General features: G+C 38.7%; 1 protein-coding gene and 1 long non-coding RNA gene across 7 annotated transcripts in view; one reads left to right on the plus strand and one right to left on the minus strand.

Annotated features, from left to right (window-relative positions):
- NRXN3 (neurexin 3) overlaps positions 1 to 22,413 on the minus strand; it is a 1,497,182-nt gene that overhangs the window by 846,524 nt on the left and 628,245 nt on the right. For all 5 annotated transcript variants that reach the window (XM_054715858.1, XM_054715857.1, XM_054715860.1 and 2 more), the window contains 4 exons: positions 15,483 to 15,602; positions 6,265 to 6,646; positions 5,342 to 5,532; positions 4,060 to 4,233 (listed from right to left, as the gene is read on the minus strand). In XM_054715858.1, the coding sequence (XP_054571833.1) occupies positions 4,060 to 4,233; positions 5,342 to 5,532; positions 6,265 to 6,646; positions 15,483 to 15,602 (867 nt within the window). The remainder of the gene's footprint in view (positions 1 to 4,059; positions 4,234 to 5,341; positions 5,533 to 6,264; positions 6,647 to 15,482; positions 15,603 to 22,413) is intronic.
- Positions 1,374 to 12,190, plus strand: LOC129149107 (uncharacterized). Of its 2 annotated transcripts, none has more exons than XR_008556059.1 (5): positions 1,374 to 1,487; positions 4,435 to 4,472; positions 6,276 to 6,398; positions 7,939 to 8,164; positions 11,818 to 12,190. It is a non-coding gene; the product is annotated as an uncharacterized LOC129149107 (long non-coding RNA). The 2 variants fall into 2 exon arrangements; XR_008556058.1 differs by lacking the exon at positions 1,374 to 1,487 and adding an exon at positions 3,419 to 3,565.

Raw genomic sequence — 22,413 nt, forward strand, 5'->3', positions numbered from 1 at the left:
CAACCCCCAGGCATATGGTCCAGAAAAATGATTCTTCATCGGTCAGGATAAACATCAAAGAATAAGGGTAGTACATGGTCAGACTGAAACACACATGTGCACAGAGCCCACAGAAATAATTCTGAAACATGTAGGACTAAAGCATGGAAGAGTTGCTGGAAGCACTCGACACAACCTACTGAAAATGCCACCAAGGAATGTAGCCCTATAACTGGGCATTTGTATCAAGATGATTTGGGGCCACCAAAGAGCTCGATTTGTTTAATGTATAGCAATATAGCCAAATGCAAACTGCTGTACACAAAAAGGCACAAAACCATGCCCTTTTACATTATTCATGCTAGTCTCAAAATTAAGCATGGTGTTTCTCTCAGGGTTTTCCCATCTGTGATTGTGGAGTTGCATTCTTAACTAGTATATGCCTCTGTAGCAAAGCTGGCCCCAGAGGGAAAGAGAGATTTACCAGCTGAGTATTGAATGAGACATTATTATCTAGTTCCTAATTTTGAATAAGACATTATAAAACCCCTAGACCAAAATGCAAGTCACTGTTAGATGTTGGCTAAGAGAGGTCCAGAAATTGCACTTAATCTAAATTATACACCTACATATATTAGAGACTTAAATTCGAAACCTAATTCCAGATGTTGTTTTCTTAGTATAAACAATTGAGTGTCAGTGAGCAGTGAATTAACCTGTTTTAAAAATAATTTTGAACTCTTTTGAGTTAGAAAAAATAATACATTTACCAATTAAGCATCTTGAAGTGCCACTATCAATGACTCTGACAAGAACATATGATATATCCTGGGCTGCGTACCCCAGATATGTAAAAATAAAACGTATTTCCCCGTGTTGAAGAGATTCGGGTCTTTAATTTTAGGGATGACTCCTCATTCCCTATCTGTTTCCTATTCTATACATAAAAATAAGTCAATTGTCTCCCATACTGTCCAATACTCAAAGGCTTTCTTGAGGGCCCCATACTCTATACAGAGATTCAGAATGACAATAACACTCCTTTTTAGTCTCTCCAAGGTTCTGTGCCCTTGATTCCCCTCCCCATCATCTTCTATGGCACCCTAAAGAGCTCCTGGGATCTCTTAGATAGGTTTATTCACAATGGTGCAAATTTCCAATGACAGCAATTTATGCCTTAACCCACTTTTTGGCCATTTTTCCCAGCCCTTAGGCTAATTATCCAAGTCATCTGTGTACAATAAACAAGGACCTTCTTCCCTCAGCTCTCATCCTCCACTTCATCCCACCCAGCAAGGCAGTCATAATGTGCCATGGGTAACCATCGCAATTATCTCCATGACAATAGAGTGCAGTGCTATTAGGCCCAAGGGACTTGCCACAGATTCAGATGGTAAAGCCATCAAGTCACAATATTCAGCTCTGAACAATCACCCATACTCAGAGGAAGGTCAGAACTCACCATAATGCATGGGTTGAGTCACATCGAACTGCACATAGAGCTGTAGGTAAGGATAGGGACATTTTCTCCAATCTAATGGGCAAGTTCCTTTCATTAATGCTCATACTGCTTTCCTTAAAACTTTCTTAACTGGGACCTTTCCTCCCTTTATGCTATGCGTTTTAATCCCCTTTTATAAAAGTTCATTCAGACTTCTTTTTAATCTAGTACTACAGCTTTACATCCTCACACTTTGATTTTTATATTTAATAGAAATGTGCTTCCAATACAGTGGCCACAGACACATGACTACTGAGCATTTCAAAGGTGTGTGGTCTGAATTGAGGGGGGTTACTAGTATAAAACCCACACTCAACTTTCAAGGCTTAATATGAAAAAATAGCAAAATGCTTTCATAATTTTGTATTGACTATAAGCTAAAATGATAATATTTTGGATATGTTGAGTTATGTTAAATAAAATATAAAATTAAAATGAATTTTACCTGTTACTTTCTACCTTTTAAAAATGTAGCTACAAGAAAATTTAAAATTACATATGTGACTAATTATATTTATATGAGGCATATTGCTGTAGAGTTAAAATGGGTGATTCCTGTTAACTTTCAAAAATTAGGAACTGATAGCATGGTAAAATATTTAACATTTGAAGCATGCCTTATGCTTTTCAATATGTGCTTTTATTATATGATTTAACTTGATATGATGAATTATTCCAGGATCATTGGAATGACTGCCATTCCACAATATTCTAACTTAATATACCCAATTTAATTTCCAAATGCTGCATCTATCTCAGGATTGCCTTTTAACACCCAAAAGCACTAAAAGCAGGCAATAAGACAAAAATTCTTGAGTTAACTGAAATTGTGCATTCCCAGGCGAAGAAAGCCAAGTGTCTACTTTAGGTACATGGTGATTCCCAACTTTCTGTCCCGCATGTACGCATATACCATATTTGGCCCACAGAACTTGAGATATTCCTAGCTAAGGGAACTACAGTGGGTTACAGGAACAATCAGTTTTATTATCAATGCCTCATGGGCAACTGACTCTCAGGGAAGGAGAAACAACTTCCACACTACAAATCAGCCTGGGGAGCTGATGGGAAGCTTTTATAAAACTGTGCTTTAAGGTGGCAAGCAAACCCAGCTGAAAGCTGGTTAAGAATAGAGCGATAAATGAAGTTGAACACAGGAGATGAAGGAGCAGGTTTGATGTAGTAAATCAGCGATTTTCAACCAGTGTGCCATAAGATTTTTTAAAACGTGCAACTTAGTCAAGGACACTGGCCGCTTTTCCCTTAGATTGTCAAATCAGAAAAATGACAACAGCCAACACAACAATAGCCATCTGGTATGAATGAATCAAATTTATACCTATTCTTTTTGTCACGTAGGCAAACAATATATAAAACATGTTTTGGAATGCCACAGAATTTTAGTAATTAGTTTATGTGTGTTGTGTGATGAAAAAGATTGAAAATCGCTATGGTAAATTAATGAGGAATACAAGAAAACACAATATATTGCACAAAGGACCATGAAGCTCAACCAGACAAAAGAACACATAGATCCTTGTGACAGGTCAGACATCCTCTTTGCCTGTCCAGTTAGGTAAGAGTCACCTTTTCAGCCTACCCAGAGCTTCTAGAAGCTAAAAATATTCACTGCTGCCCTCTGCTGGCTAGAACTAGCTTGTTTTTACATATAGCAAAGAACTGTTGGACTCATAAAGACCTGTACAGTTGAGTATATGAAGAGACAGTGGATCACCTACAGAAACAGGCTGAGCATGGTTTGTTGTGCTGCACTGGTGAGCATGCAATATTATTATATGTCTCACATGAAATAATACTTGTAAATAATAACCCTACCATTTACTGAGTACTCACGAGGTATATACCAGTCATTATATATATATGATTTATGGATGTTAGCTTCCAAGGTGAGTTTATTGCCTCATTTTACAGGTGAGGAAGATGTAGATCAGAAAGGTTATGTAACTTGTTAAAGGTCACACAGCTAAGAAGAACTACTATCTGGACCTCAATCTAAATCCTTTCAATGTCAAAGCTGTTCCACCACACCACACCAAGGCTCTGCTTAACAAAGCCTGACATCTAGTAAGTACTCAATAAATGTTAGTTTCCTTCCATCATTATGGCATTCTGACATCATTTTCCTATCTCCTGCTAATGTAGTCACCATTAGCAACATAGGAAGCATTTTATTAATGGTGACATCCATAGGATGTAAAAAGTCTGTAGTTTTTACCTTCCCATGTAGTAAAGTATAAATAAAGGTCCCTGATGCCCTTTCAGCCATGCTGGAAGCAAAGGCATGAGTCAGGAGAAGCCTGATGTCAATGCCAGAAAAGGTCCTCAATCAGCAGGTATGTGACACTGGAAAGACATCGGCCAACATACATTCCTGAAGCAGGTGGCACATGTCTTCACATACTAAGCAATGACAGAGGACACTGATGGTGATGCAATGTTGGACAGTGGATGGGGATTAAGAGAGGACTGGCCAACTGAGGAAGGAGGTACTAGCCAAGGCAGCAAAGAGGCTCGGTGCTTGCAACAAGGCTACTGCTTAACAAGAAAGAAGGCTGTACCTTCACAGCCACGCTCGATCTGTCCGCTGCGATGGAGGGCATCATTGATGAGGTCTGGCAGACGCCCATTCAGGTCCACTGATGCCAGACAGCCCTGAAAGCCATCCCGGGAGGCCACAAGCTTTGGAAGGTTGCTATACATGCCTTGGGCCAGACCCGCCATGTACAGGTCACCTGAAAAGGAAAGCAGGTAGTAAAAGCAAATGAGTCAAGGATTGGAAACCTGGTCAACTAAAGCCAATGTACCATAGGCCATTTATTTAGATAATGGTAATAGAGCTGGGGGAGAAAAACAGCATAATCAAAATAATTACCAGAGTTTCTACATTGTACAAAGAGAAAACTAACATTTCTTATATGTCATTAATTTTTTAGACATCATCTCACATTAATCACCACATACAGTCTAGGAGGTAGGTACTGTTACTATCCTATATAATAAAAGCCTAGCAACCAAAACAGTGGAATGACCAGAACAACCAGAGACCAGAACAACCATGGCCCCTTACCTTGGCCAGCTGCCCCCTAGCAAGTGGTTAGGGGTGATCAGGCAGGCAGAGTGGTTAGGGGCAATCAGGCAGGCAGATGAGCAGTTAGGGGCCAGTAGTCCCAGATTGCAAGAGGAATGTCTGACTGCCAGTTTAGGCTTGATCCGCCCAAGGGGTCCCAGATTTCGAAAGGGTACAGGCCAAACTGAGGGACCCCTCAACCCCGTGCATGAATTTTGTGCACTGGGCCTCTAATTTTTATAATAAAGCTTAACATTTCAACAAAACCATTTATTGAATGCTTTTCACGTTCCTATTACGGATGTGATAATGAGGGTTTTACAGACATTATTCCATCAAACTTCTTAACAGCCCAAAAATTTAGCAACAATTACTATCCTCATCTTAAAAACAAAACAAACAAACAAAAAAAAAAAAAAAACGTATATAGAAGCTGTGTAAAAAAAATTTACCAAAGTCCTCCCAGACAAAATCATTCAAGTGAAGTTCCAAAACCTGGATTTCCTCATCTGTATAAGGGTCTCTTCTCATTTTGCCATTTATCTCCTCATCACTTAGCCTGCAAGGTGCCCTGAGAAAATGAGCCATTCCTTGAGGAGTGGTCTAAGTAAACACTGAATATATTACCTTATACTATAATTCAATGTCATTAAAAAAGAATGTGCATAATGAATAAAAACACAGAGTGCTCGTAAACTGTAGTTTGCCTCTGGAAACAGCCTTTCAATGGTAAGAAATGTTCTAACAAGGATAAATTTCTCTATAACGTTTACCTTTCAAATCCAGATTTTTGGCACCATTGATAACCTGAGTGACCACTTTCGTGTCCACTTTCAGGCTGTGAGTGTTACTGTTGTCCCGGGTGATGACGACGTTGTGCCACTGGTTGTCATTCAGGGGGCGGTCACTGTTGCCCTTGATCACATTGGGGCCATTCCCCAGGTCAAACACGTAGTGGATGTACCTAGGAGGGAAACAACCCACCGATGACTTGAGATTTCCTGAAGTCATTTAATGGCAATGTGTGCATAGTGACATCTGAGCCTTCAAATCACCCATGTTATACTGGCATCACACAGGAATAATTAAAGCTTCTTGTATCCTAATAATTTAGGAGTCAGGTCCTATTCTATCAGACTTTACTATTGTTTGATACTCACAGAATCTACTTCTTTAAAACTACCTGGAAAAATTAGAGTCAGGAAGTAGTGCAGGTGGTATACTCCAAAATACTAGGGAGCGACATTTAAATTCACAGTCAATCATGGGTCTGTTTTGGGGGTTTTGTTCTGGCTTTGCTTTTGTTTTGACTATTTTCCATCACATGGTAGTAAAATGTCTTGAAGATAGAACAGACTTCTTAAAATTTACATTTATGTTCTCATGATAGTACTGAAAATATACTAGTATTTATTTTATTTCTTCCTATAAATGTACCCCCTATTCTTCTTTTGCAAATATGAGGTTTTTTTCATAGGTTTAAAGGCTACATTTCATAGTAAAAAAGTCTGATAGTATTGAGTTAGTAGAAGACTTTAAATAAACGTATTCTCTTCCTTCTAGCCCTAATCATCACATAAATATATTAATTAATGAGGATGAGAGCATGTATCAGGACACTTTTTCTCATGTCTCTACTTTATGTAAGTCTTGTGTTGAGGTATTTAGTATAAGCTATATGATCCCCTCTACTTACCCCTTGACTAGCTCAACAGCAATGAAGTCATTGCCATCCCCACTATTGAAGAGAATGAAGCCATCGGCTGAGGTGGTCTTGAACTGGAAGAAGAGGTGCATGGAAGTGTAGGCCTGCAGGGTGGCCAGGCTCAGGTAGCTGCTCTTGGTCTTGAAGGTGACAGGGTCAGCGATAATGTTCCTCAGTCCAAAACGAGCCTTCAGTTCACAGTAGTCAATGTCGCCATTTTTGCACAAATCAATGTAGAGCAGGCCATTAAACATGAGGCTCTGCAAGTGGCCAATGAAACTGGAGGGGACAACGGAGATGTAACGTTTCTCGGTCATGATACCAGTTTCAATATTGTGGAATTCCAAGCGGGTGTGATCTCCCAGCATTGTACCTGTGAAAATCATAAATGAGATACCAACAAGAAAAGCTATCATGTTTTGTCATAGCACCTTTAATATATCTTTTAGGTCTAACTCCCCTCCCCCCCAACACACACACACACACACACACACACACACACACACACACACACACACACAATTGCTTTTTTAAGTCAGTTCCAGAAAACAAAATACTCAATACACTATATACTTGACGTGGCCTCAGTGGGGGAGCTGGTTACTCCAGCCCAAGTTACATACCCTGCATCCCATGTTGTCATCCAGCTGCTCAGATGCCCCATCATATATGAAAAAATACAAGACAATGGGTAACTCAAAGGATAAAACTACTCGTTTTCTTCATTCAGGAAAAAAATGGGTCCTGGTATATACTATAAGAAGAAAACTCTTTTTTTCTCCTAATCCTTATAAAGACACAACAAACAAACCTTAGTTATTCACTGCCAAATAATTCACCACCTAATGATTCAGTAGCTAGTACAGACATGCACCACATAATGGCATTTTGGTTAACAACAGACTGCATATACAACAATGATCCCATAAAATTATAATGAAGCTGAAAACTATTGCCTAGTTATATTGTAGCCATGGTAACATCATAGCATAATGCATTACTCACATGACTGTGGCGATGCTGGTATAAACAAGTGATGCTAGTATAAACAAACTTACTACTCTGCCAGTCATATAAAGGTATAGCACATACAATGATGTACAGGACATACTTAATAGTGATAATAAACAACTATGTTATCAGGTAATGTATTTACCATACTATACTCTTTATCACCATTCTAGCATGTACTCTTTCTACTTATAAAAAAGTTTGCTATAAAAAAGTATGTGGTGTTACACTGGCAGCTGCCTCATTCATCTTGTGTTTATACATATTTTGATTGCATCATTTTCTCTTGTGCTTGATTTAATCTCATGTTGGTTTGTACAGTAACATACTATACAGGCATGTAGCCTAGAAACAATAGGCTGTACCATATAACCTATGTGCCTATATCAGAACACTTCTTCTCATGTCCCTACTTTATGTACTAGTAAGGCTTGCGTATAGTAAGTCATACCATCTAGGTTTACATAAGTATACTCCATGACATTCACACAACAACAAGATAATCTAAGGCCACTTCCTTAGACCAGATACTTGTCATTAAGTAGTGCATAGCTGTAATTCTGGAAAAGTTTCTATTGTGGAATATCTGTTAATTTTATTTTCCCAGCAATTGTTGCTTTTTTCTGATAATAACACCTGATTTTCTTTTGAAAGCTACCTTCTCCACTTTACTTTTAAACCATCTGGGCTGGATGAAGCTGACCCCATTCTGAAGTAATCAAGCTACTTGGACTGAACCACTCAATGTATTTTATCCCCCCAGCCTTAGAGTAAAACATAAGGACTAAGAACTCTAGCATTCATCTCAATCACCTGGAAGGGTTGCTAAAACACAGTTCATTGGGCCCTACCCTCCGAGTTTATTATTCAAGAGTCTGAGGTGAGGCCTGAGAATGTGCATTTCTAACAAGTTCTGAATTGAAGCATATAAGGCTGATCTAGAAACCACCCTCAGAACCACTGCACTAGCAACAACCCAAGCTGGTCCAGTAGTGATCAGCTCCAGGGATTTTGCGAGAACATTTACAAAACAGTTGCCTTTGCAAGAAAGGCTTGTTGAAGGGGTAAGAAGGAGCCTAGATTACCAGCAGCCATGTGATTATGGGAGAGACTGAACCTGCCTAAGGAGCTGGGGCATAGAAAACAACCATGAAATGGAGAAAAACAATTTTTCTAGGATGATGTCATTTGAAGATCTGAATCCAGCCAGCCAACACAGACTTTAATTCCATTTTGTGCTTAAAGCCTTTGAGTTGAGCTTCTAATATTTGCAACGGAAAGATCTCCAGCTAATAAAAACCATTAGACCTTTTTCCTCACCTAGTTTACCCATATCAGAAAATCATATAAGATCGAGATTGAAGAAGGGCTTTGATACGTAATAGAAGGGAAACTAACAGTGAAATTTGAACACTTAGTCCAGGGACAGAGACTAATTTAGGGTTCAGTGAGTGACTGAAGCAGGGATAATAAGAAGGTACACAGAAAAAGATACACAGAGACTGGAAATTTTAACAACAAAGTTAAGGAAAACATCATTAGTATGGCTAGAGTACAAGGTGACTCCCTGGACATTCACACAAAGATAAGTCATTAAAATTTAGCAAGTTAATTCTTAATGCCTCAATGTTTAAGGGGAGGGAAGAGGAATTCCCTCTGCCTGCCCTCTCCTGTTATCTTTTACATTAAAGAGACTTGCTAGCAAGACACTCCTAGCATCTCTTTATCCCCTCCCTCCTTTATAACTTTCCAGGAAAAAAAAAAAAAAGGAGTGACATAATCTAAAAGATTAAAGATAATCTGCAAAGCAAAACTATGTGCAGAGCTCAGACCCTGGCATTTCCTGTTTCCCTTTAGGGGAGCAATCTGCCTTCAGAAAGCACCCAATCTACCCCATTCACCCACAGCATGGGTGTTGGAGGAGCAAGCCTTGCTTCAGTGGATGCTGCCTGCTCCAGTCCTGAATTAGTGTTCAAATGAGCAATTCCATCCAATTCTCAGTTCAGTAGATATAAACCACATCTTTCAATATCAGTGTTATCATTAATAAAAATTGTATTTCATTTCAACCTGCCGTGCATTTTTCTCCTCTATTGGCGTAGAACTCAGGTGGCAAAAAAAGAGAGGGTCATTCATATTTTTTTGAGTCCCTTAAACTTCAATATCTTGGAAATCCGAGTAGATTGCACCCTCAGATGCTCAATATTAATTTTATCTCTATGGGAGCATACTTGAGGCCTAATTCAAAAAAATTGCTCATACACACAAAAATCAGATTTGCATTTATGAGCGTCTATGTGGTATTTTGACAACTAGTTACAAATCATTCTCAATATAAGCACAAACAAAATAATGATGTTGGTTAACTAAATATAAAATGTAATAGAACAAAAATCAAAATGCAACATAAATCTGCTAACAATTGAATAACTAGGAAAAAGAATTACTGCATAAAATTACTTAGTATTGAAAACTGGACTGGTCATGAAAATGCAAAGTAGCTGTAGCCTAACCTAAATTCATGTGCTCTGAAACAATGAAGTAATGGAAATAAATACCCAAGGTCAATTGGGCTATAGCTGCTTATATCAGAACTGGAGAATGATGGGGAGGCGAAAATCATAGCCAGTTTCCATGGGGACACAGGAACACCGAACCATGATGACACTGGTGGTCATGCTAAGTTTTACTTTACAAAAAAAAAAAAAAAAAAACACAAAAAACACGAACAAACAAAACAGCAATGAGAACCAAAAAGTAATAATGGGGTGCCCACTGGTAAAGATTGGGGTTCCAAAAGGAATCTAAAGAGTCCGTTTTAAAGTCAATTGGGAGCTTTTAAAGAAATTATGGATTAACTGACCTCCAAAATTGAGGGGTTAGGAAATTCTGCTCACTAGAATATGAATTTCATAAAGCCAGAAAATTATGTAAGGTAAGAAAATCAGGTAAAAACTTACATGAAGATTATATAAGATTGAGATTGAAGAAGGGCTTGGATAAGTAATAGAAGGGAAACTAGCAATGGAATTGGAACACTTAGTCCAGGGACAGAGACTAATTTAGGGTTCAGGATGTCTACGAGCAGCTTCCACAAAAAATTGATGAGACGTGCAGAGGAGGTGATGTGGGGCCAAATTAGAAAAGAAATTCACTTCTCCATACACTAAAAGAAACTCACTTTTATGTGGGTGCAGGTTCCCAAAAAGTATACTATTTTACCCAGAGAAAGCATTGAAGGCATTGCTTAAAGTTTCAAATGTGTATAAATTTAAACATCAAATTTTTAAAAATCTGTGTATTACCTAACCAGTATTAACCTTTTGTACTTGGATGTCGAGTGTGACGGTTATTGAATGTATCAATAATTTGAAATATAAAAAAATCCAAATAAATAAGTTTGTATGAAAAGAAACTCCAGTTTTTAATTCTACTGCCACGCTTTGTAAAATCTGGGGTATTTAAAAAATTAAATCCGAGTAGAATAAAGGAATCGAGAAAAAAGCAATGGAGTGCAAAGGGTTAATAACCAGGAACCTTTTCATTCATCTTCTCTGAAGGCCATCTGTAGACTAAAACTCCTTTCCAATTAAATGTGGAATGAATGCACACTCCACAGCAGCTGCTTCCAAATTTTAGAGGAAAGAGGAGTAACTGGGGAGAAAGATATCCAAGACTAGTGGATATCCCTTAGCCAGGCACTGTGCTAGGCACTTCATAACCACCATCCATGTCAGGATCTCAATAAAACTGTAGGAAGGTATCATTATCTAGGTTTAGATGTGTGCACCCTTAGCTTAGAGAGGTCAAGCAGTGCAACCAAAGTTTATACAGGCGGTAAATAGTAGATCCTCAAATTGAACTTAGATGTATTTAATTCCAAAGCCCACATCTTAACTTGCATACTATACTCTCTTTAGAGTAAAGGTTTGACTGGTTCCTTACATTATTACCCAATAAAAGTCTATAGATGGAACTTAACTGGTGAGAACTGCTGTGATGAGTTCACACTTCTTCCCAGAGACCAAGTATCCTAATGCCATAGGCAATATATGCAGCACCTTCCCTAGCCCAGCTATGTTGCCTTAAACCCTATGCACGCCTTCACCTTCACGTTTCACTGAAGGCCAACAAGAGTTTACAGACCAGCTCTCCGGAGGATGCAGTTTGTGGAGAACATAAACCATGGAAAAATTGGCTAAGTTCAAGCTGTAACTGCCCATGAGACATTCACATATAATGGATGAGTATGTAGGCTCTGAGGCTAGACTACCTGGGTTACCTAACTTTTCCATGCCTCAGTTTCCCATCTGTGAAATAGGTATGAAACTATTAGGATTAAATGTATCAATGACATAGACAGTACTTAGAACAGTGCCTACTGTTCAAACTGTAAGCTGTTACTAAATCTTCAGCATTTATTTTCCCCTTTTGTCTGAAATATGTTCGTTTTCTGATTATGTCACTTGTTGTTTTCTCTCTCTTCTGAGAACACAAGATCTTTAAGTAGGAACCACTTCTTGCATCTTCTAGATATCCTATAGCAGAGGGCCTGAGGGCAGCAAGTATCCCTGGCACCTGGGAAGGAGGCTGTATTAGAGACATCTACTGTGGAGTCAGAGTCTGGATTATCACCATTTCTACATATGAGAGACCTGGCCAACACCAACAGCTTGGCAAAAAAAATCACAGAAATGGCTTAGCAGAGGCAACTTGACCTCCCAGTGGCTCCCAGACACAGAGAGAAAAGTGAAGAAAAGAGAGGCTTCCAAAGGCTCAGAAAAGGATACACAATGTACCCACAATCCTCCAGCTCCACTGCTCCCATACCCTCTTCTCCACAGTACATTGTGGAGAAACATTTCCCACATACATATGCTGTAAAATGCTTTAATAAAAAAAAAGTTCTGGAAACAAATAAATTTGGCAAACACTGCATACTTAATTATTGATGATTAGCAATGTGAATTAGCATATTAAAGGCTCCTAATAAGTCAAATAATAAAGACATTCACTTTGTGTTGTTAAACCTAACATTTTCTAAATCTTTCTCTGATATTTTGTTAATGTGAGGAAGAATTTTCTCATGGAAATCTTGGGCCAATGGCTTTTCACAGTGAGGTTCTCTACATGCAATATGGGGAGAGAGAGGGAGAGGGAGAAAGCAGCATGGACCAGAGTGGACAAAGAGGGTGACTTTTTGCACCAGCAGGAAGTTGGTGGTGTGGTCAAATCCTGTGGCATTAGCCCCAATTCTGAGGAGGTAGTCTTTTAATTTATTCTTGATAATAGAAATCCAGGTTAATCAATCAATCAATCAATCAATCCTTATTAACTGTCAACTGAACTTAATACATTTCTAGGAAGATATTATATTATAATAAATGAAAACCACCAGGCTGAGGAATATTTATTTCCTTGCTTTTGATTTCTTATGAGTCTGACCTATTCTTTGCATCATTTCTACAAACTAGCTGAAAATTTGACACCCTGGGAGACCTTAAACAGCATGAAAGGGATTACTAAATAAGCCAATAATACACTACTTAATAACATGAGGACTGAGTGGTATTTTAATTTCACTGCCTGATTTTATGACTTCTGTGAGCTAAAATTAAAATTCCCTAACCCCTTATCACTGTGAAAAGCAATCCAAGGCTGTAGTTCATACACAATATGGCTCTTTTCTTCTCCCAGATTTCTTTATCCTTATGGCTGCTTTTTTTCCATCAGCGGCAAAGTAGGGGGTAAGGCAGAAAATGAAAGAGTTTAATTAATTTCAAATATCAAATAACTGGATGGCTTGGGAGTGCCATGGTTTAGTCCTGTTTTTAAATTATTAGTGGAAAGTGGAAACACACTTCATAATTACCTTTATTCTAAAGTTTCTGTAAAGGAATAATGACTGAGGGAGGCAATACCCATTATGTACCCTCAGTTCTGGGGCTCCTTATGACTATTGCTTTCAGGGCATTTCTTAAGGAAATAAGAGACTCAGTTTGGAGAGATTGGTGTGAGGTCGCCATCTAGTGGCTGGTATTCAAAACACACTGCGAACAGCATTGCTTTTGGCTTTACTGGGCTAAACCCAGAGAAGTTAGCCAGGCATGTGTCACTGAACCGCCTTTGCAGGCTCCTGTAGGCACTAATACCTCATGGAGAGTTTTTGAATAATTAATTAAGGTTGGTTGTGGGTTCTAAACCTTTAATCATTTTTACATCTCTTTGCCGACACAAGGCTAAGTTACCCTGCCGGCCTACAGAACTATAAGTGGGAGGCTTGGAATAGCGCTATGGCTCCGTCTTCATTTTGGGAGAAACAGTGAATCTCAAAGTCTACCTGCTGAATTGTATTCCCCACCTCACCCTAATCCCTACTTTATATGACAGATCACTTTCATATGGTGGATTATGATGCCCAGCAAGCAGCTTTATTTGGTGGAATCACACAGACATTAATTTTGAGCTTATGTACATAGCTCCCTCGAAGTTTCAGGTTCCCCTTATGTAAAATGACAATAAGAACACTAACCTTTCAAGGTAATTTACAGAACAACTGAAGATTAAAGGAGCTGATATGAGTAAGACAGCTAACTTAGTCCTTAATGATAACTGGGCACTGATATATGCCTCACGCTCTTCCTCCACTCATAGACTCTCCTTCTCTCCACATGTACACACACACACACACACATACACACACACCCCTGCACACATGCACACTACTATGATTATTGATTCCAGAAGTAAAAAGGGCTCAGGCTTGTGAATATAAAATTAAATTATAGGATCAATATTGCAGAAACTTTATACTAAGAAAGAACCTCAGCAATAATGGAATTTCCAGTTTAAAAATGAAGAAATGAGTAAAAAGAAGTTTAGTGTACTTATCCCAAAGGCATAAAGCACTTTAGTGACAATAACTATATTAAATCCCAGGGCTCCTGATCCCAATATGATGGTCCTAATCACAGAAATGACTTAGGCCATGGACTTCATTTAACAAAGTCCATGACTTTCCAGCATCCTGCAGAGAATTAACATCAAAATCCAGTTCCTGATGCCAACAGTGTTCCATGTAATACCCCTGCTGCCCCAAGTTTTCTTTTCCCATATGGACAAGAATCCTAGATAACAGGTGTGCACTGCTGTGGAACAGGAGAGGGTGTAGATTTATGGGATGCAACATTTAAGATGCACTTGAAAGTGACCTCTCTTGCACCCTAGACCTCATTAATTACATTCACCCATCAAATTCTACCTGAAGAACTATCTTCATAAACCACTCCTGCAATCTCTAGCCCCAACTGATAATCTTCTCTTCTGATGGACAGTTATAATCTAACCCACATGAATTAGGAGTTCATTGTATTGCTTGCCTTATTTTCAAATACCTGAGTCATATCTAATTTATTGTACTGATTCATTGAGGATTTGGATCTCATCTTCCGTTTTATACTCTACAATCCTCAGCATGCTACTGACATATAATAAGCTCTCAAGAAATATATACTGCTTGTGTGAGGCTCTGAAGGTCCTTCACCTAGGTGTGGATTCATTCACTATTTCATAATGAATGAATTTTACATTCACTGCCCTCCTAGAATGTAAATTCCCCAAGGCCAAGGATTTGCCTACATGTTCATTACCATATCCTCAGTGCCTTCCTAAGTAGCACTTGGTACAGAATAGGTACTCAATTAATAAGGACTAAATAAATGACTGATTATTCAGCACCTTTTAAGTACCATGCACTGATTGAGGTACTTACTTTTCCCTATTGTTTTCAGAATTTATGATTTATTCATCTCCCTCTACCAGAGAGTGACTGATGCATGAATTGAGAGAAAAAACTGATATTGAGGAAGTTTACTGATAACTGCTTTTTGAATAATTGGATAATAGGATCTGAAGAACCCTACATCTATTCTCCAGACACATACTCAACTCCTAAGGAAAAAGACCCATCAATATATAAATACAGTACTTGGTAAGTTCTTTAATACAGATCAATGAAAAGGGATTTTGAAAATACAGAGGAGGATCTTCTTAGCCTTGCTTGAGCTTGTCAACAGAGAACATGACATGTGACTTCTATTAAGCCAAATAACATGTTTGGAAAAAAGCCCTTGAAGCACTGAATGACCAAGAGGACTAAGAGAGCAAGGGGCAACACATCTCACTACAGTTATACTCACCCTCAGCCACATCGTCGTCGACAGTTAACTTAAGGCTCTTTCCTCTCCGCACTACCCGAACGGTGTGCCACTCATTGTCGTTGAGCTTCTGCCCGGCATACAGGGTCTCAGGTCCTTTGCCTAAGGATAGTGGTAAGTGCCAAAATTAGAGCCCTCCTAAAAGTAGCGCTCATGGCATCAGAATTGCCAAAGCCACACTGGTGTCCATGACCTAGTAGCATTTAAGGAATCATATCCCACCCCCACCCAAAGCCCATCCAGTGTCACTGATCCAACAGGACTCTCACTAGTAGTCTCCATGCAAAAGTCTCATTCACACATAAAGGAGAATGACAAAGGAGTAAAAGAAATGGGTGCCCTCCTTTATCTATTGATACACGGTTTTAAGTGCCAGTGACAGTAAGTGACCACCTACAGGAAACAGGAGTCAGCTATTAATTTTCCCCAAAATCTTAGATACAGATGAATTTTTTGAAGATACAGGAAATTCATCCCACATTTTTAAAAAATCCTTTCGTCATTTAGGCATAGTACACCAGTCTGGCTTTTGGAGAGTATCCACCCATTGGATGAGTGAAGAGCTCTGTAACATATGCTCCTAACATGACATTTCCCATCAGTGCCCATATAAACCACAATAGTAATCACCACAGTAATATAAATATCAAGGTATAAAACCCATTATAAATAATGCTCCTGAAGGGAATTGGAAGGCCCCCTGAATTATCTCATTGTTCATCATTCTCCAAAAAGATCCAAATCCTAAAAAATGAAATAATGTAAAATTCCAAAATTGAATATGTTTAAGACAAAAGAATGTTTGGTGCCACCAAATAAAGGAATAAACTATGTTGTCTCAAAAGATTGATGCCCAAGATGCTTGAGATAACGGTCAAGTACACCCTATAAAGAATTGGGTGGAAAAAGAAATTATGGTATTTAAGGACAAAAACTGGCAAGATAGATTCTGAAGCTTTAAGACAATTCAGCTAGCAATGGGGGAAAGAATGTCAGGTTTCACTCACCAATGAATTGAGATGTAAATTTAAAAGACAAGAAAGACTTCATAGAGCCAAAGAACTTAGAGCAAGCTTGTTTTCTCTCTGTGAATAGCTGAGCCCACACAGAAAGATGATGCTTAAATCTTCAAGATATAGAAAGCCATATCTCTGGACATAACTTGAGAAAAAAAAGATGAAATACATAATTGGCCAATACACCCCTATGCCTACTATGCATTGGAAATATTTCAGAAGACCATACACTTGGCTCTAAGGGACAGGAGCACAGGGCCAGGTACAAAGAAGGTGTTGAATCCATTATGTCTACATAGGTCTTTATTTCTTTAGAAAACATTAAATAAAGTCAATACATTTTATCTAATTCATTTTGAAAGTTTCATTATATGCAGTGGGCAAACGTAGATTTACAGTTGTGTGCAAGCAAATCACAGAGTTTATCCTTGCATTGTTATTTATTCTTGTATTATCTATTCATTACAACTGTAAACCTACTTTTGCCCACCTCATATAGCTTTTACTAGCTACTCTGCCTGCTTCTCTAGTCCCCAGACTGAAGGTACTATATACTATGTAGGGAAGAAAATAAAAGAGAGTGTATCTGGGCAGAGATATTTTAAACAAGGTAATTTTAAATTGTACCCCTCAATTTTGAGTAATTGGTATTCCTATTAAATGTGGGTTACATGAGATTTAATAGCAGTTAAAGTTTGGGGGAATTTTCTCCTTGAAAAATAAACAGACATTCAAAGTGGAAAGATTTATTTGTATTCCAATGTATTCAACAGGTGATTTGTATTTAAAATCTTCCAGAATGCAGCTACACCTGAAGTGAAAGCCAAATTCACAAGAATCCTGAGAATTCAACGAAGAAACTTGGAGTGAACCAAGTGTATCCTGAGTTGGGTAATGGTTCCTTGAGATCAATGAATGGCAGAAAAAAATAATTCTATAATAAACCACTTGACATCCAATCTTAGCTTCTCTTTGTGAGGATGGCTGTCTTTAATATTATCTAAAATCTATGCATTAGGACAGGATTTTCCCTACATTTCAACTCAGTAGATAGCACTGTTCATCATTTCATTAAATTCAGGTCTAAGATGGATGTAGCTGTCACCTTTACAATAGCAAGCTGTGTGGACACAGGGAGAAAATGGACCACATCATGTGGGTACTTTGAAGCAAGAACAGATGTTCTCCGAAGAAATAAATCTGTCTTTGTTTTTTTTAATGTTTTTATCCTATTTATTCCACATGCAAATGTTTCGATAGGAAAGAAAAAAGTAAAGAAAGATGTGGGAGATAGTGGCTATGGAGGCAGAACTGTTACAAATGCAGGTCCTCCATAGATGGCCATCTGTTCCGTGTAGGCAATTTTTGCAAATCACTTAATGTTTATGATTGGGGACAAGATGAGAGGAAGCAATACTAACACATGCAGTCAGTTTAGGACATTGCCACATTAGTGTCATATTAGCCATTGAGATGTAAAACCAGCCTCACTCAGTCCAGTGCATTTTAAATGCTGCTGACATTTTGCTGGGACTTCCACTCTTCTTGGTGTCCTTGAAACAGCTATTAAGGTCAGATTCAAACAAAAATATTTAACTATCCATTTTGACTCTACGACTTTAGGATGTGAAAAAGCCACTGAGATCTCACATGACCTACTGCCTATTTACACTGGAGACCTCCACCCCCAATATTCTTACTCTCGGAGTAGGAAAAAAGGTTTACATCCATCTCCTTAAAATGCAAGGGAAATGAGTATTATTCAATATTCCCTTTCAAGCAATAAATACAGAATTCTCAGAGAGCTTCTGGAAAATGTTTAGCCTCAGAAAGTGAGGGTCAATGGCATTTATCTTTAATTGAGCCAAAAGATCACTTCCTCCCACAAGAAGGAAAGTGATGTTGAAACTCAGCTGGAAATGTAGGCAAACAGAGGGGAAGAGCAAATCTAATGTGGAGCCTAAGAATAAGGTGATATTAATAAAGTGATGCATGAGCCAACCCCAGCTGCAAGCTGAAACACGCAAACTCTTAGGATTTAAAAGCAGAAGGATCTAGTCTGGGAAAAGAATTTTCTGGAAAATTCTAGCACAAAGCCAGTCAAGCAGCATCAGTAAAATAACAAATGTAAAAAGTCTCTCTGGGAAAAAAAAAAGTCCTCCCCTGCAAGTCAAAGATGGTCCAGCTAAGAAGGAGAAACTTTTAAGTGGGAATTTAAGAGGGAACTGGTGGGAACTTAAAGCAACAACAACAAAACTCAAAGCCATAAGTTGCCTTGTGTTGCTTTTTTTTTTTCTTTTTAGTAGCTCAGAGAAGTATGATCTGCAATTAGGTACATATTGGATGCATGAATTAGATGCTTGTTTCCTCCTTTCATAGCTTAAGTAGTAAATATTGATCACACAAAAAAAAGTTTGATTCCCTTTTAGGCTGCTTAGATCCTCAATGTTTGATCTAAATCCATAAACTAGTAAGTTACCTGACACCCTGTAGGTGAATTTCCCTGTGACTGCAGCAAAGAAACAAAATCACAGGTGAGGATTTGCAGGGTGCAGAAATCTGTCCGGGTGTTAAATTGTTCATTATTGAGGAACAAAGAGCCTTTAATGAATCCTTTGTGTAATATTTCCCAAATGCCCACCTTTGATCTAGTCTTCCTGCAAACCCATTTAGCATCATCTCTTTCAGTTAAGGCTTGTCTCACAGAAGTTGTCTAATTTACTGATGAATGGGAGGTAGAGAATGAGACATCCTGGATGAGGGACACATACTAGATTGCTTAAATTATCCCACAGGAACCCTACAAAAGGCCTATTTCAGAAGTCAGAACTAATAATAAAATCTAAATGAAAAATCAGGAGAAAAGCACTCTTTGAGAGAGACATCACTGCTGATCGCTTGGAGGAAGATGACACGCAGATATTGCAGATCATTCCCTGTTTCATCAGATAGGGAATGAGATGATATGGGGGAAATCTATATTGGAGCATTATTAAAGGTACATACCTGCACAAGGTGGACTTTGAATTTTAATTATTTTTAAATCTACATTTTTATCAGGTTGTTCATAGTACATAATTTTTTTATTCCCCCCAGGAGCAATATAACCAGCAAAACAACAAGATACCCCCAATATGCATAAGTTTGTCAATATATTTCTAAGACCTAACCCAGATGGTTTTGCTCATATCCAGGAAGTAGACATTCCTTCTGTATGCCACAAAGTGCTGTTTCCAAAAGTAATTAGGTCACATTTGGAAACTTTTTGTGCTTGGTGTGAGGGGGGCAGGAAAGAAGAGGGTGGTACCTGTACCACATCATTTTGCTTTACCTAAAAATCTTTCTATTGGTGTAAGCAGAAAAACAGGAACAATAACTTGATTTCCCTTGGAACTATGTTTCACATGAATCAAAATGTCTACAGTGAATAAAAATATGAAAATATCTCCCTTGGAAAGGTATAGTGATCATACATCTAAATGATATGGTATATAAATGCTCACAACAGATGTCTGTGATAGGTTTAAAGAACACCAACATTATTTAAAAAGAGGAAACTTACCTTCATCTCCACCAGTACCTTAGGTTAGGCTAGCTGAGCTGTGGCAATAGTACCATTTATTGTATCAGTCTTCCCACCCGGAGAGAAAGGGTTAGGCACGTGAAAGTGGGGGTGAAGAGGAGAAAGAATGGGACCAAAGAATAAGGAGAGTAACAGAAAATTAGGAAAAAAAGCATTTTATTTTCTCAAAAAAAAAATTCAGGTTCTTGTTTTCTTTGGGTTGACAACTCAACAGAGAGGTAGAGATATTTTGTTGTGTTTTTATAAATGTTTTTTTCCCCCTAAAAGCATCTATTTTCTTTGAAAATTTTTAAAATCATATTTAGTTAAAGAGCCAATTTGGCAAAATATTTCAGTTTCATTTTCAGTGGAGTTCTCAAGTCTCAGAAAGTGTTGTCATACCTTCCGCCATAGCCGTGAACGGTGCAAGGAACTTCTTGGAATCCTTCAATTCATAACCATTCCAGTGAGGTGTGTGAGAAAGACAGGTGACCCAGTTACATAACCTGAGTCCATGCAGCCTCCTCCTGGAGGACCTGTTTTTGTTTAAACCCCACTAAAAACACCACCAGTATTTATCAGGCTAGAATAATTCAATGTATCATGGAACCTGCCACCTAGAACATGCTAAACCATGGGTTGTCCTTTTTCTTGTGGTTCATCCTCTACTGTGGCCTTCCAGGTGCTACTAGGTCCTGTTAACCTTTAGCAGTGTATCACAGAGACAATATATTTAACAAACGTTAACTGAGCATTGGCATGGGAACAGGCACCATTTTAGTGTGGAAGATGAAGACTAGATCCCTGCCCTTACATAGTTTAGTCTAGTTTGAGATGGGAGAGGAAGAAGGGCAAGACACAAGTAAAAGAACATGGACTAATTTCAGGTGGGGTTGATTACTATGAAAAAAATAACATAGGGTAACATGACGAAAACTCATTGACGTGGGAGTAAGGGGTGGCTACGTTATAGGAATATTTCAGAAAGGCCTCTCTGAGGCAACTTCTCTAGTCTTTCTATGACTACCTGGTCAAATGGAGAGCTATTAAGTGAGATGGTGAGAGGAGGCACATTTGAGAAGGAGCCAGGCATGGGAATAGGAAGAGCAAGCACAGAAGCCCAGGATAAGGTTGGCAAGGAAGAGGGACAGCAAAAAGCCCACCCTCTTGGGAACCCAGGGGAGATAGTGTGGTAGGAGAGGAGGAGGAGGAGGAAGAGGCAGAGGCCAGATCTAGTGAGGCCCAAGGCCATGTGTTAGGGAACCCAAATGCTGTTCTAAATGCAACTGGAAGCCACAGGAGGTTGTATGTAAGGAGATCACATGATTTAATTTAAGTTTTTAAAGGTATTATGGTTGTTACAAATGCATTGAACCCCAAAGAAAGGCCAACTATGCTCTAGCTGGTTTGGCTCAGTGGATAGAGTGTTGGCCTGTGGACTGAAGGATCTAGAGTTTGATTCCAGTCAAGGGCACATGTCTAGGTTGTGGGCTCTATCCCTAATATGGGGCACGCAGGAGGTAGTTAATCAATGATTCTCTCTCATCATTGATGTTTCTATCTCTCCCTCTCCAAGGTGCAAATAAATTTCATCTCTGAAATCAATAAAATATATATTTTTTAAAAAAGGCCAAGAATGGAAATAAGGAGATGTTCTGGAATGCTTATAAAGACAGGAAATGAAAGTATTGGGGAGGTAGCAGCAGAAATGGAAGTGTGAGATTAGGGATGTATTTTAGAGGTGGGGTCAGCAGAGCTTGAGGTTGGTTTGGGAAGTAGAGTGGGAATGGGAGCAGGAAAGAGAGGAGTCAATAGTGATTTTCAGGTTTAGTCTGAGAAGTCCAGTGGATGGAGGCACCCTCAACTGCGAAGGGAAAAATACCAGAAAAAGTAAGATGTGATCTATCCTATTAGCCAGGGGGATAACTTATTTGCATGTTTCCCACCTAGTAGTAATCACACTCAGTACCATCTTCTAGCAGCTTCCTACTGCTCAGAAGTGTGAATCAAAGTTCACTGTTTGCATGATTTTCTTAGTACAGTGTTAATTTGCACCTTGGGCCACCACTGCCTATGAATAACTCAGGATTTTTGGATTCCTGTTCTTTTTCTTTCTCTCTTGCCTTCCATCCTTCCTCTCTCTCTTCCTTCTTTCCCTCTTTCCTTCTTCCCTTCCTTCTTTACTCCCTTTTTCTTTTTTCCTGCCTGATTTCAGTTATATCCTCTAGTCTATACCTTGAGACTAGAACAAGATGTGCCCCTAACATTACAAAGCAAACCCTGGCAGCCCAATCAATAGGATCTCTAAATTGTGTTCACTGTGTAAAATTGAGAT

Source organism: Eptesicus fuscus, chromosome 5 (genome assembly GCF_027574615.1).
Source record: "Eptesicus fuscus isolate TK198812 chromosome 5, DD_ASM_mEF_20220401, whole genome shotgun sequence".
NCBI lineage: Eukaryota > Metazoa > Chordata > Mammalia > Chiroptera > Vespertilionidae > Eptesicus > Eptesicus fuscus.